Below are 13,821 nucleotides of genomic sequence, written 5' to 3'. Positions count from 1 at the left end.
CAAAGGGCGAGGGAGCCTACCCGAAAAAGAAAACGCTTGCCACTGAGCTTGTATCCGATTGGCTGTCTGGGCGCGTCACTGTTGGCTGAGGGCCGCTCTTACGTCAGTGGATCTCAGCAAAAATGGCCGCGCGGTCTGTGTCCTGCGTTACCAGAAGAGTCTTCATGTGGAAAGTCTCAGGGGCACCACGTAGAGAATTTTGGTCTCGATCCAGGTAAAGCTGAAGGGTGGACGGTGGGTCACGTTCAAGGAAAGTTAAGGAGGGACGAGTTCAAAAGAGAGGGTTACGCCTTCGTGGTGCCGCGCCTGATCAGAGCACGGACGAGAAGGTCCCGTTAGGGTCCCGAGTTGAGAAGCACTCATTGAGTGGTGGGACCCAGTTTCTTCCCCTCTTGGTTTTCTCATCTTATAACGGAAATACTACCCCCTTTCCCTTTCACTTCATTCATTCATTTATTAAGCAAACAGGATTAACCTCGTGTGCGACGCACCCAGTGTGTTGTCTGCAAACACATGAAAGCGCCCGATAGGCCGGGCGTGGTGGCTCACTCCTGTAATCCCAGCACTTTGGGAGGCCGAGGCGGGAGCATCACCTGAGGTCAGGAGTTTGAGACCAGTCTGGACACCTTGGCGAAACCCCGTCTCTACTTAAAATACAAAAAATTAGCCAGGCGTCATGGTGCACACGCCTGTAATCGTAGCTACTCGGGAGGCTGAGGCAGGAGAATCGCATGAAGCCGCGATGCGGAGGTTGCAGTGAGCCGAGATTGCGCCATTGCACTCCAGCCTGGGCGATGAGTGAAATTCCATCTCAAATTTAGAAAGAAAGGAAGAAAGCGCTTGGTAAACTAAACTCATTATTTGCCGGCTGTGTTTCTTCACAAGCAAGGTTCAGAAATGTAGTACGGTCTCCTCATTTTGTGTGTTCATTCTCTGAGTCATTCAGCAGATTTCTCAGGGCCAGATTACTGTAAGCGCCTAGGATGCAGCAGGAAAAACAAAATCTCTTCTCATCCTCGAGGTATTCCAAAATATAAGGAAACGGAGGCCCACAGGAGGGAAGTGTTTTTCCCAAAATCAGAAAGCAAGTTAATTGCAAAGCTGAATCTAGAACATATGTCACCTAACTCCCCATCTGTTGCATTTTCCACTGCACGGCTGCACCATGTGTAGTTGTTTGAAGGTAAATCTAATTGGACTTATATAGTGTTTAGGAAATCAAAACGTATGGTGGGAACTGTAGAGACCAATGTATGCGCTCTTAGGTTTCAAACAAAAACTACTACAATTAGGAAAGATTTTTTTCATTAGCTCATGTATTAGCTTTCCCTCTTCTTTGATTAATATTTGTTATTATCTCTCAGATCTCTTCCAAGTGTGTTTTATTCAGTGACTCAACAAATATTTTTTAGACTGTTTACTATACGCCAGGCTATATTTTAGGTGTTTTAAGAATACAGAGGTTACTAAAACAGACTAAATTTTTGTTCTCATAGAGCATATGTTCTAATCGAGGAAGAAATGAACAAATGTGTAATGTAATTTTAGGATGTGGTAAATTATGAGGAAAACTAGAGAAAATAAGAGATAACTGAGAATGATGAATTATATTTTCTTTATTACTTATTTTTAAAAATTTATGTTAAAGGTATAAAACGATGTTATTAGTCAAGTGAATGATCATATTCATCTCTTCACATACTTTTTGTTTTGTTTTAGATAACGGAAGTCTCACTGTGTTGCCCAGGCTGGTCTTGAACACCTGGGCTCAAGTAATCTTCCCCCGTCAGCCTCCCAAATTGCTGGGATTACAGGGGTGAGCCACCACACCTGGTCAGTTACTATTTTTGTGTGTGTGGTGAAAACACTTAAAATTTACTCCTGGAAGCTTTCAAGTATACAATATAGTATTAATGATTGTCACCAGGGTGTACATTAGGTCTCTTTAAATTTTACCTTTGCCCAATATCTCTCCATTTCTAACACCCCTGGTAACCACCATCCTACTCTCTGTTTCTGTGAATTTGACTGTTTTAGATACCACATGTAAGTGATATCATGTGGTATTTTTCTATCTGGCTTATTTCTCTTAGCATAATATTTTCCAGGTTCATCCAGGTATTACAAAAATCCTTTTTTAAGGCTGAATAAAATGCCATTTTATGTGTGTGTGTGTGTGTGTGTGTGTGTGTGTGTGTGTATGCGTTGCATGCACATAATGTACATGTATTTATACATACATAGACACACACATACATATATACACATGGCATTTTATTGAGCCTTAAAAATTGTGTGTTTATGTATGTGTGTATACATGTATACACACATGCTGCAATGAACCTGAGAGTGCAGATATATTTTTGAGATACTGCTTTCATTTCCTTTGGAAATGGAATCTTACCCAGTAATAAGATTGCTAGATAGGATAGTTAGGAAAGTTCTGTTTACAACTTTTTGAGGAACCTCAATACTGTTTTTTATAATGGCTCTGCCAGTATTCATTCCTACCAGCAGAATATAAGATTGCCCTTTTTTCCATGTCCTCCCCACACTTGTCTTTTTGGTAATGACCATCCTAATGGATATGAGGTGATGTTTCATTGTAATTTTTTTAATGTTTATGGATGCATAATAGTTGTACAAATTTATGTGGTACATGTGATATTTTGATGCAAGTATACAGTATATAATGGCCAAATCTGAATGGTTGACATATCTATCACCTCAAAAATTTGTTTCTTTGTTTTGGGAACATTCTAAAGCTATTTTGAAATATAACTAAATTATTACTATCGTTACCCAATCGTGAAATCAAACACTACAACTTACTCTAACTGTATTTTTGTACTGATTAACCAATCTGTCTTCATAGCATACCTCCTCACTATCCTTCCCAGCCTCTGGTAACCAACACTTTATTACTACCTCCATAAAGTTAAATATTTTTATGGTTCGCACGTGGGAGTGAGAACATATGTTATTTGTCTTTCTGGACTTAGCTTATTTCACCTAACAGTGTCCTCCAGTTTCATCCATGTTACTACAAATGACAGGATTTCATCCTTGATGGCTGAATAATATTCCATTGAGTATATGTACAGATTTTTTTTATATCCATTCATCCACTGGTAGAAACTTAGTTTGTTTCCCTATCTTGACTATTGTGAATAGTGCTGCAATAAACATAGAGTGCAGATATCTCTGATAGACTGATTTTCTTTCTTTTGAATAACCCAGCAGTAGGATTGCTGGATCATGTGGTAATTCTATTTTTAGTTTTTTTAAGAAATTTCCATACTTTTCTCCGTAATTATTGTACTAATTTACATTCCCACCAACAGTACACTGGTGTTCCCCTTTCTTCACATCCTTGCCAGTATTTGTTATTTTTTTGTCTTTTAAATAATAGTCATCTTAACTGAGGTGAGATGATACCTCATTGTGGTTTTGAGTTGCATTTCCCTGATGATTAGAGATCATTTTTTCTAGTGACTTGTTGGTCATTTGTGTATCTTCTTGGAGAAATGTGTATTCAGATCTTTTGCTCATTTTAAAATCAGATTACTTTTTTGTTATTGAGTTGTTTGGGTTTTTTATATATTCTGGTTATTAATCCCTTGTCAGATAGTTTGCCAGTCTTTCTCCTATTCTGTAGGTTGTCTGTTCACTTGTTTATTGTTGCCTTTGCTATGCAGAAGCTTTTTAGATTGATGTAATCCCATTTGTCTGTTTTTGTTCTTGTTGCCTATGCTTTTGAGGTCTTACTCAAAAGGTCATTGCCCAGATCAATGTCCTGAAGCATTTAATCAATGTTTTCTTCTACGCAGAAGCTTTTTGGTTTGATGTAATCCCATTTGTCTATTTTTGTTCTTGTTGCCTGCACTTTGGAGGTCTTACTCAAGGCCCTTGCCCAGACCAATGTCCTGAAGCATTTCCCCAGTGTTTACTTTTGGTAGTGCTATAGTTTTGTAACTGCCCTACGGGTTCACTTTGCTTAGACAGCTGATTTATCAAGACGGGAATTGCAATGGAGAAAGAATAATTCACACAGAGCACCTGTGTGAAAGACTGGAGTTTTATTATTACTCAGTTCTGTCTTCCCAAAAACTTGGGGATTGAAGGTTTTAGAGATAATTTGGCAGGTAGGGGGTCGGAAAGTGGGGAGCATTGATTGTCAGGTTGGAAATGAAGTCATAGGGGGTCTAAGTGAGTTCTACTGTTCCTGGGTGGGATTGCAGAACTGGGTGAGCCAGATTACTGGTTTTGGTAGTATGAGCTAATCCACTGAGTGTGAGCTCTGCAAACTATCTCAAGCACTGACCTTGGATTTTAAAATAGCCATGTTATCCCCAGGAGCAATTTGGGGAGGATCATACTCTTGCAGCCAGACTCTGCATGACCCTTAACCATAATTTCTAATCTTGTAGCTAATTTGTTAGTCCTGCAAAAGCAAACTGGTCCTCAGGCAAGAAGGAGGTCTTTTCAGGAGAGGGCTATCATCAATGCTGTTTCAGAGTCAAATCATAAACTGAATTATTTCCCATGGTTAGTTTGGCCTACGCCCAGGAATGAACAAGGACAGCTTAAAAGGTTAGATGCAAGGTAGAGTAGATTAGGTCTGATCTGTTTCACTGTCATAATTTCCTCGGTTATAACTTTTGCAAAGATGGTTTCAGTTACAGGTCTTACATTTAAGTGTTTGGTCCATTTTGATTTGATTTTTGTATGTGATGAGAAATAGGGGTATAGTTTCATTCTTATGCATATGGTTATCCATTTTTTCCAGTATCATTTATTGAAGACTGTTTTATACCCAGTATATATTCTTGGCACCTTTGTTGAAAGTAAGTTGGTTATAAATGCATGGATTTAATTCTGGTTTCTGGATTCTGTTGGATTCTGCTTGCCTGTTTTTATGCCAGCACCATGCTGTTTTGCTTGCTATAGCATTGTAGTATATTTTAAAGTCAGGTAATGTAATACAGCTTTTTTATTTTTTATTTTTTATTTTTTATTTTTTTTGCTTGGCATTATTTTGGCTATTCAGGGCATTTTGTGGTTTCATATGAATTTTAGGATTTTTTTTTTTTTCTATTTCTGTGAAGAATATTATTGGTATTTTGATAAGGATTACGTTGACAGTTTATCACTTTGGGTAGCATGAGCGTTTTAACAACATTAATTCTCCCAATCCATGAACATGGAATATTTCCATTTTTGTGTGTGTCCTCTTCCATTTTTTCATTAGAGTTTTGTAGTTTTTATTGTAGAGATCTTTTACTTCTTTTTTTTTTTTTTTTTTTTTTTTCTGAGATGGAGTTTCGCTCTTGTTACCCAGGCTGGAGTGCAATGGCGCAATCTTGGCTCACTGCAACCTCCGCCTCCTGTGTTCAGGCAATTCTCCTGCCTCAGCCTCCTGAGTAGCTAGGATTACAGGCACGTGCCACCATGCCCAGCTAATTTTTTTTGTATTTTTAGTAGAGACGGGTTTTCACCATGTTGACCAGGATGGTCTCGATCTCTTGACTTCATGATCCACCCACCTCGGCCTCCCAAAGTGCTGGGATTACAGGCTTGAGCCACCCTGCCCAGCTTTTACTTCTTTGTTGAAGTTTATTCCTAGATTTTTTATGTATGTGTGGCTATTGTTAATGGAATTTATTTCTTGATTTTTCAGATTGTTCACTCTTGGCATATGGAAATGCTACTGATTTTGTTTGTTGATTTGTACATCCTGAAACTTTACTGAATTTATTATTTCTAAGAGTTTTTTGGTGTATTATTTAGGTTATAAGATTATATATAAACAAGATATATAAGATTATGTATCACATATAATATGTAAGATCATATATCAAATAAGAACAATTTGACTTCTTTTCAATTTTGATGTACTTTATTTGTTTCTCTTGTCTAATTGCTGTAGCTGCGAGTTCAAGTCCTGTGTTCAGTACAGGTAATGAAAGTGAGCATCCTTGTCTCATTCAAGATCTTAGAGGAAAGGCTTTCAAATTTTTCCCCATTTAATGATGGTGGCTTGTTTTGTGTCCTTGTTTGGTGGTTTTGTCATATATGACCTTTATTATGTTGAGGCATGTTCCTTCTGTATCCAGTGTATTGACAGTTTTTATCCAGAAAGAATGTTGAATTCTATGAAATGCTTTTAAAGCATCTATTGAAATGATTCTTGTTCTTGATTCTATCAGTGTGATGGATCAAGTTCATTGATATATGTTGAACCATTCTTGCATCCTGGATGAATCCCACTTGGTCGTGGTGAATGATCATTTTAATGTGTAGTTTAATTCTGCTTGCTTATGTTTTTTTGAGGATTTTTGCATGTGCCTATCAGGAATGCTGTCCTGTAGCATTTTCCTTTTTTATTTTGCCTTTGTCTGGTTTTGGTATCAGGGTAATGTGGCCTTGTAGACTGTGTTTCAAAGTAATCTCTCCTCTTCAGTGTTTTGGAATAGTTTTGGTAGAATCGGTATTGGTTGGTTATTAATTCTTCTTTAAATGCATGGTAGAGTTCATTAGTGAAGCCATCAGATCTTAAGCTTTTCTTTGATGGCAGATTTTTATTACAGCGTTTATCTCATTACTTCTGTTTGAGTTTTTTGTTGCTTCATGATTAAGTTCTGGTAAGTTGTCTGTATTTAGGAATTAATCCATCTCTTCTAGGTTTTCCAATCTATTGGCATATAGTTGGTTGTAATAATCTCTAATTAGTCTTTAAATTTTTGTGATGTCAGTTGTAATGTCTCCTTTTTTGCTTCTGATTTGATTTATTTGTGTTTTCTTTCTGTTTTTCTTAGTCTAGCTAAAGGTTTGTTGATTTTAACTTTTTAATAAACCAGCTTTTCAATTCATTGATCTTTTTATTGCTTTTTTAGTCTGTTTCAGTTCTACACTGATCTTATTCTTTCCTTCTACTAATTTTGGGTTTGCTTTATCTTTTTCTAATTTTTTAAGGTGCATCTTTAGACTGTTTATTTGAAGTTTTTCTTTTTTCATGTAGGTGTCTATTACTATAAGCTTCCCTCTTATTACTTCTCTTGCTGTATTGGATAGGTTTTGATGTGTTGTATTTTCATTTTTATTGCTTCAAGACATTTTAAAATTTCCTTCCTAATTTCGTCATTGACTCATTGGTCATTTGGGAGCATGTTATTTAATTTTTATGTAGGTATATAGTTTCCAGAGTTTTGTTACTGATTTCTAGTTTTATTTCATTGTCGTTAGATAAGTCCTTGATATGATTTTGAGTTTTATGAATTTGTTAAAACTTGTTTTGTGTTCTAGGGTACAGTCTGCCCTGGAGAATGTACCATGTACTCATGAGAATAATGTGTATTCTGCAACAATTGGGTGAAATGTTCTCTAAGTGTCAAGTCCATTTGGTCCAGAATGTAATTTCAGTGTTTCTTTGTTGATTTTGTCTGGATGATCTGTCTATTATTGAGAGGGGGGTATTGAAATCTACAACTATTGTATTGAAGTCTGTCCCTTCCTTTAGATCTATTAATATTTGTGTCATATGTTTAGGTTCTCCAATATTGGTTGCATATACATTTATAATATATATATGCAACCATAGATATATTATATATATCTGTGGTTGTTGAATTGACCCTTTTATGATTATGCAATGACTTTCTTTGTCTCTTTTATAGTTGTTGACTTGAAATCTCTGTTATCTGATGTAAGTGTAGCTTCTCTTGTTCTTTTTGGTTTCTGTTTGCATGGAATATCTTTTTCCATCTCTTCACTTTCTGTGAAGTAGAATGTAAGTAAAATTAAAACTCAGGTAGGATGTGATGTCCTCTGAGAGCTGTATAAAGTGCTGAAGAGATCACATGATATTACAGTTATGTTTGATTCTAGAAATTAGTCCTCTTGGAAGAGAACAATTTTATCCTAAGACTTACAGAATAAGCAAGATTTCCATAGGTGAAGATAAAAGGCATTTCAGAAAAGGTATAACTTGAGCTAACACATTGTGTCAGGAAAATGGGAGTGTGCTTGGGACACAGGATATAGAGTAGCACATGGAGTACATGTAGGTGATCAGTGAGAAGTGAGAATAGCAAGGCAGACTGGGGCTGGATCTTGGAGGACGGGGTTGGATCTTGGAGGACAGTAAGAAATATTTACCTTACTTCTTCACCCATTCTTAGGAATTCTTACAGTATGTAAAATATGTACTTAGTTTTTGTCTGTCTCTCCCAACTCAGTTCAACTATGAACGTTTCAAGGGCAGGGGCCTATCTCATTCTTTCCTACTCTCCACAGTCCCAGAGGTAGTCAGTGTGCATTTGTTGATTTTGATTGGTAGGCAAGATTTGGTCTCATGTTTTTCAACTTCATTAATGTGGTAAACCAAAGATTAATATGTTTGTTTTTGATCATTCCAGAAAAGAAATAGAGCCAGTGGTTGCTGAGACTGTAGAAGAGGTGAAAAAGGAATCTATCCTAGTGTGTCCACCCTTACGAAGCCGAGCATACACACCACCTGAAGATCTCCAGAGTCGTTTGGAATCTTATGTTAAAAAAGTTTTTGGTTCATCTCTTCCTTGTGATTGGCAAGACGTCTCCCTGGAAGATGGTCGTCTAAAGTTCAGTCTCTTGGTACATTTAGCTGATGACTTGGGTCATGTAGTCCCTAATTCCAGACTCCACCAGATGTGCAGGGTTAGAGATGTTCTTGAATTCTATAACATTCCTGTTCAAGATAGATCTAAATTTGATGAACTCAGTGCCAGTAATCTGCCCCCCAATTTGAAGATCACTTGGAGTTACTAAGCAATTTGGAAGAGAAACACCTTGAAATCATTTTTTTCCCTGGGCAAGGGGGCTGCTTATCATACCTTTCAATACTTTACCATAAGAAATACTACCAGAACTGTTCTCTAAACCCACTCTTTCTATAGATGAATGTATCATCTCTTATTTTTTTTCTCATATTATAAATGGACAAATAACAGGACTTTCTACTTTCATATTTGCTGAAACTGTTTTTTTTAAATGAAATTAAGTCATTAATAATTTGAAACATTTTGAGAGGACACTGTCATTAACTTGGATTTAAGACAGGAGGACATGTCAAGTTCACACCCTTCATTAGGCATAAAGTAGTAGTTGCAAGAAAATATTTTCATCCTATTAGGACTCATATCTAAGGTAGAGTTATTATATATTGCACATATACAAATAAACTTGTATTAGATAGATACCTATAAAGGAAACAGAAGTATGTTGCATGTTACTGACCATTCTAGATTAATTTCTTTTGGAATTAAAGTAGATTTGTTGAAGTGTATTGTGTGTTGTAAATTTTTTTAAGTGAAATTTACTTCTGTTGTGCCTTCGCATTTCTTTACAGTGAGTATAACTTTGAAAAATTAGAATACATGCCAACTATTGAGTGCTATGACTCTTGCTCGTAAGAGATATGCCAGATTCTATGTCTAAATTGTGTATTCTCTTCAGAGGAGATGATGCTTATTTTAAACCTTTTTTCTATAACTTCTAAAAAGTGATGTTGAGTATTCACTAGAATAGCAAGTCTTTGTACTTTAATGGACTTAATTTGTGGAAATTACTTAAATAGCAGGTTATCAGATGGTTCTGAATGACAAAGTTAGTTGTTAAATTTGGGATTATTTATTTTGAGACGGAGTCTCACCCTGTCACCCAGGCTAGAGTGAAGTGACACAATCTTGGTTTATTGTACCCTCTGCCTCCCAGGTTCAAGTGATTCTTCTACCTCAGCCTCCCAGGTAGTGGAGATTCCAGGCATACGCCACCACGCCCAGCTAAATTTTTGTATCTTTAGCAGAGACAGGGTTTCACCATGTTGGCCAGGCTGGTATCGAACTCCTGACCTCATGATCCGCCTGCCTTGGCCTCTCAAAGTGCTGGGATTACAGGCATGAGCCACCGCGCCTGGCCAGGATTATTTTTGTTCAAGCGTTAGATACGGCTGGAGAGTAATGAGACAGAAGGAATGTCTCATATTGTTTTGACTCTGACAATTCCTAAAGAAATGTGATAGAAAGATTTTTAACAAAAGAAATTGCATTTACTCTCTTTTCCAGGGTGACTTGAAGAGGGCAAAATTCAGTTGGGTATATAAATTCTGGAATGTTCATTAAGAAAATTAGTTAATAGTACAGCCATGCCCTACAAATGTCATCCGAAGGCACTTCATTCAAGAACTTCAGGTGTCAGTGCCTGGAGTTCTGGAGCTTAAACATTGAGTTGATATCTTGATAACCGTTGGGGATTGGTTCCAGGACACCTGCTTGGATACCAAAGTCCACAGATGCCCAAGCCTTTTGTATAAAATGATGTAGTATTTGCATATAACATATGCACATCCTCCCATATACCTTAAATCATCTTTAGATTACTTATGGTACTGAATACAATGTAAGTGCTACGTAAATAGTTGTTATGCTGATTAGGGAATAACGAGAAGGAAAAAAAGTATACATATTGAGTGAATATATCAGAATAACGGCTTTTAGTTTTCCTGAAGCATGCTTCAAAAGCTGATTATACAGTTATCTTTTTTCCCCCCGAACATTTTTGATCCATAGTTGGTTGAATCCACAGTTGGGGAACACACAGATACAGAAGACCTACTGTATGTCCAGCTTCTACTATATAAAAGATTCAGCATTGGAATTTTGTATACTGGATTTGATTATCTCACTTTCTATACAGTTTTTCTTTGTGATCCATAGACAGGAAAACAAAGGCCAAATTGAAACTAAGGGATGAGGAGGTCTGTGTGGAAAAACACTTGGTTACAACTGGAGAGTTAACTGCAAAAACCAAGCAGCTTCATGTGACTGTTAGAAGAAATTTCTCCTTTGTAGCCTAGAGTGAGCTGTATTTTCAAAATTTAATATGCATATTAATCATTTGGGGATCTTTTATTGATGATTTTCATGTGGGGATCTTTTAAAAATGCAGATTCTGATTCGGTAAGTCTGGAGTACATCCTGAGCTTCTGCATGCTTCAAAAGCCGATTATGTTTTGAGAACATGGATCTAGAAGATGCTAGTATTGAGTTGGGAGACAAGTACCACTGCCTGAAACAGTCATCGTAAATTTAGCCAACAAGGAGGGTAAACACATCCGGACAGGGAAGGTAAGCTGCACGTCCATCAGTACCTCTAGAGGGCATCACTGGTTTTTAGTTCAATACAGTGACTATATCAAAATAACAGCCTTCAGTTTTCCTCAAAGATTAAATTAGGCTTGCTAACTCGTTTAATGAGATAGTCAAACATATGATGTAATTTTAAAGGGTTTACTGTTTTAAAATTTAATGGTTGCTACATAAAAAGGATATCCTTTAACTAATTTTACTTAGTTGGAATTTCTGTAAGCTTAGTAGGTATGCTTACATAAAGCCTGCTGATAAAATAGAGATTCAGACTCAATAGAATGGTTTTACATACGCAATATATGTTTTAAATAGCATAAAATAGACTTCTCCTATCTTAACATGTCATTCTTTTTCTTAAAAATAGCACATTCTCTTTAGAAGGTTGGGAAAGATAAAAAGCAAAACCAAGAATGAAAAAAAAAAAAAAGAAGCTGGGCACAGGGGCTCACGCCTGTAATCCTAGCACTTTGGGAGGCTGAGGTGGGTGTATCACCTGAGGTCGGGAGTTCGAGATCAACCTGACCAATATGGAGAAACCCCGTCTCTGCTAAAAATACAGAATTAGCTGGGCGTGTTGGCACATTTGTGTAATCCCAGCTACTCGGGAGGCTGAGGCTGGAGAATCGCTTGAACCCGGGAAGCGGAGGTTGCAATGAGCTGAGATAGTGTCATTGCACTCTAGCCTGGGGAACCAGAGCAAAACTCCATCTCAAAAAAAAAAAAAAATAAAATAAATTGCTTCTTGTAATTACCTAACATTTTGGTATATTTCCGTATGAAAATTTTTTTTTCTGTATTTTACAATTACTGTGGCATCATGCCCCTCTTTACATTATAATCATTTCTCCATATTTTTAAATAGACAAGAGTAACAAATTTGATTAATAGCATATTGTATAATTATGTCATTGCAATTTTTCAACCAATATTCAATTAGATACTTAAGTTTTTCCCAGTGTTTTGCTTTTCTGTTCTTTTTTATCCTGCGTTTTTCTAGTTCTTAGAGAGTTGGTTTGCCATAAATCTTCCTACTTAGAAGCAGAAGCTACTCGACTGTAAATTTCTTGACCCTAAACGAACTAAGAATGAACAGTTTGGTCCTGCTTCTTTGATTCACAGTCCCATTAGCATGTATTCTGTGAATCATAAAACACAAAGTAACAAGGACCTTTAAATTTTACTAGGTTGTTTCACAGTGCTAAAGTCCTAAAGCTTTTACTTGAAAGGTTTCCAAATTTAAAAATAGTCTGTGTCCTCCGATTCCATAGAATTCAAAATTAATCTTAGCTGTACAGTAATAGACTGCAGCGACCACCAAAGTTCTGCTTTCCATAATGAAATATCAAATTCAAAATATGTAACAGTGATATAGCAATAATACAGCGTCTGCATTCAAATTTCACCAATGTCCTAGTAATGACCTGTGCAATTTCACCTCCAGTCCAGAATCCAATCCTGGTTTATTTAGTTGTCCATAAATTATTATGTTTCTTGGTCTCATTTTTTCTTCCGTATATTTCTTCAAGTAATTGATCTCGTGTAAGTTATCAAATTCGTTAGCATAAAATTGTTTGTAATATTCCCTAGCTAATGTCAATTGGATCTATAATAAAAAGTCCACTTTCATTTTGAGTTATTTGTGTCCTGTCTTGTTTTTATTTAATCAGTCTAGGTTGTAGTTTATCAATTTTTTAGCTTTAGCTTTATTTTATAATTTTAAAATTATTTATATTGTTCTTCCTTTATCATTCAGTTTGAAATATTTCCTAATTTCCAGTATGATTTCTTTTTGACTCATGACTTATTAGAAATATGTTTGATTTTCAAATACTTGAGAGTTTTCTAGATACCTTACTGTTTTTAATTACTAATTTCATTGAGAATATGTGATTTCAGTATTTTTACATGTATTGCAATTTTATGGCACAACTTATGGCCTATCTTGTTGAACATGCCATGTACATTTGAAGTTATTGAGGTGATGAGGGTAAGGTCATTATACTGTTCAAATCTATGGTTTAAAGAGGGATTTAAAAAACTCCATTTATGGTTATGGAATTATCTATTTTTCCTATTTCTCCCTTTAATTCTGTCAATTTTTGCCCTATTGATATCTTAAAATCCATTATTGGAATTTATGATTTTTATGATCCTGTCATAGATATGTAATATTTATAATTATAGTCATTACTACTTTAGGTTTCTTATGCTTACTGTTGCATGGAATGTATTTTTTTCATTCACTTAGTTGCATTCTGTCAATGTAAACTACATTAATAATTTTTCACCACTATCCAGATTCTTAGTAATTCATTCCTTGGTTTGTTTAAAGATTTACTCCAAAAGTATGGCCTATAGTTTTAGTTCAGCAAATATAAATTTGAAAGATTGCTTTGTGGCTTTGTGAGTATTTATGACAATGTTATAATATTCTAACAATATTATGTTTGTAAGATTCATCCAGGTAATTGCATGTAGTTGTAATTCATATATTTTTGTTCTCTAGAAGAGGAATGGCTGGGTCAAAAGTTATTCATATTGTCACATTTATTAGACAATGTCAAATTGCTTTCTGAAGTGGTGGTACCAATTTATATTCCCTCAGTAGGGCTTGAGTCTGAGTGATTCACTTCCTAAC

At 36.0% G+C, this 13,821-nt stretch overlaps 2 protein-coding genes across 3 annotated transcripts in view; both read left to right on the top strand.

Moving 5' to 3' along the window:
* Nucleotides 1-98: 98 nt before the first annotated feature.
* Nucleotides 99-9,322, top strand: MRPL50 (mitochondrial ribosomal protein L50). Its single transcript, XM_010350827.3, has 2 exons — nucleotides 99-214; nucleotides 8,418-9,322. Exons 1-2 carry the CDS (start codon nucleotides 123-125, stop codon nucleotides 8,803-8,805), a joined length of 480 nt encoding a protein of 159 aa, XP_010349129.1. The 5' UTR covers nucleotides 99-122; the 3' UTR covers nucleotides 8,806-9,322.
* BAAT (bile acid-CoA:amino acid N-acyltransferase) overlaps nucleotides 9,095-13,821 on the top strand; it is a 29,386-nt gene continuing 24,659 nt past the window's right edge. Inside the window, exons 1-2 of one of the 2 annotated variants that reach the window (XM_003940096.3) lie at nucleotides 9,095-9,183; nucleotides 10,984-11,162. The gene's annotated coding sequence lies outside the window, so the exon portion shown is untranslated. Of the gene's footprint in view, nucleotides 9,184-9,411; nucleotides 11,163-13,821 lie in introns of those variants that run through there. The other variant, XM_010350826.3, reaches the window with a different exon arrangement.

The sequence above is a fragment of the Saimiri boliviensis genome, chromosome 2, assembly GCF_048565385.1.
Source record: "Saimiri boliviensis isolate mSaiBol1 chromosome 2, mSaiBol1.pri, whole genome shotgun sequence".
Lineage (NCBI taxonomy): Eukaryota > Metazoa > Chordata > Mammalia > Primates > Cebidae > Saimiri > Saimiri boliviensis.
The sequence above is the reverse complement of the archived record's forward strand: the minus strand, read 5'-3'. Positions and strand labels throughout refer to the sequence as shown.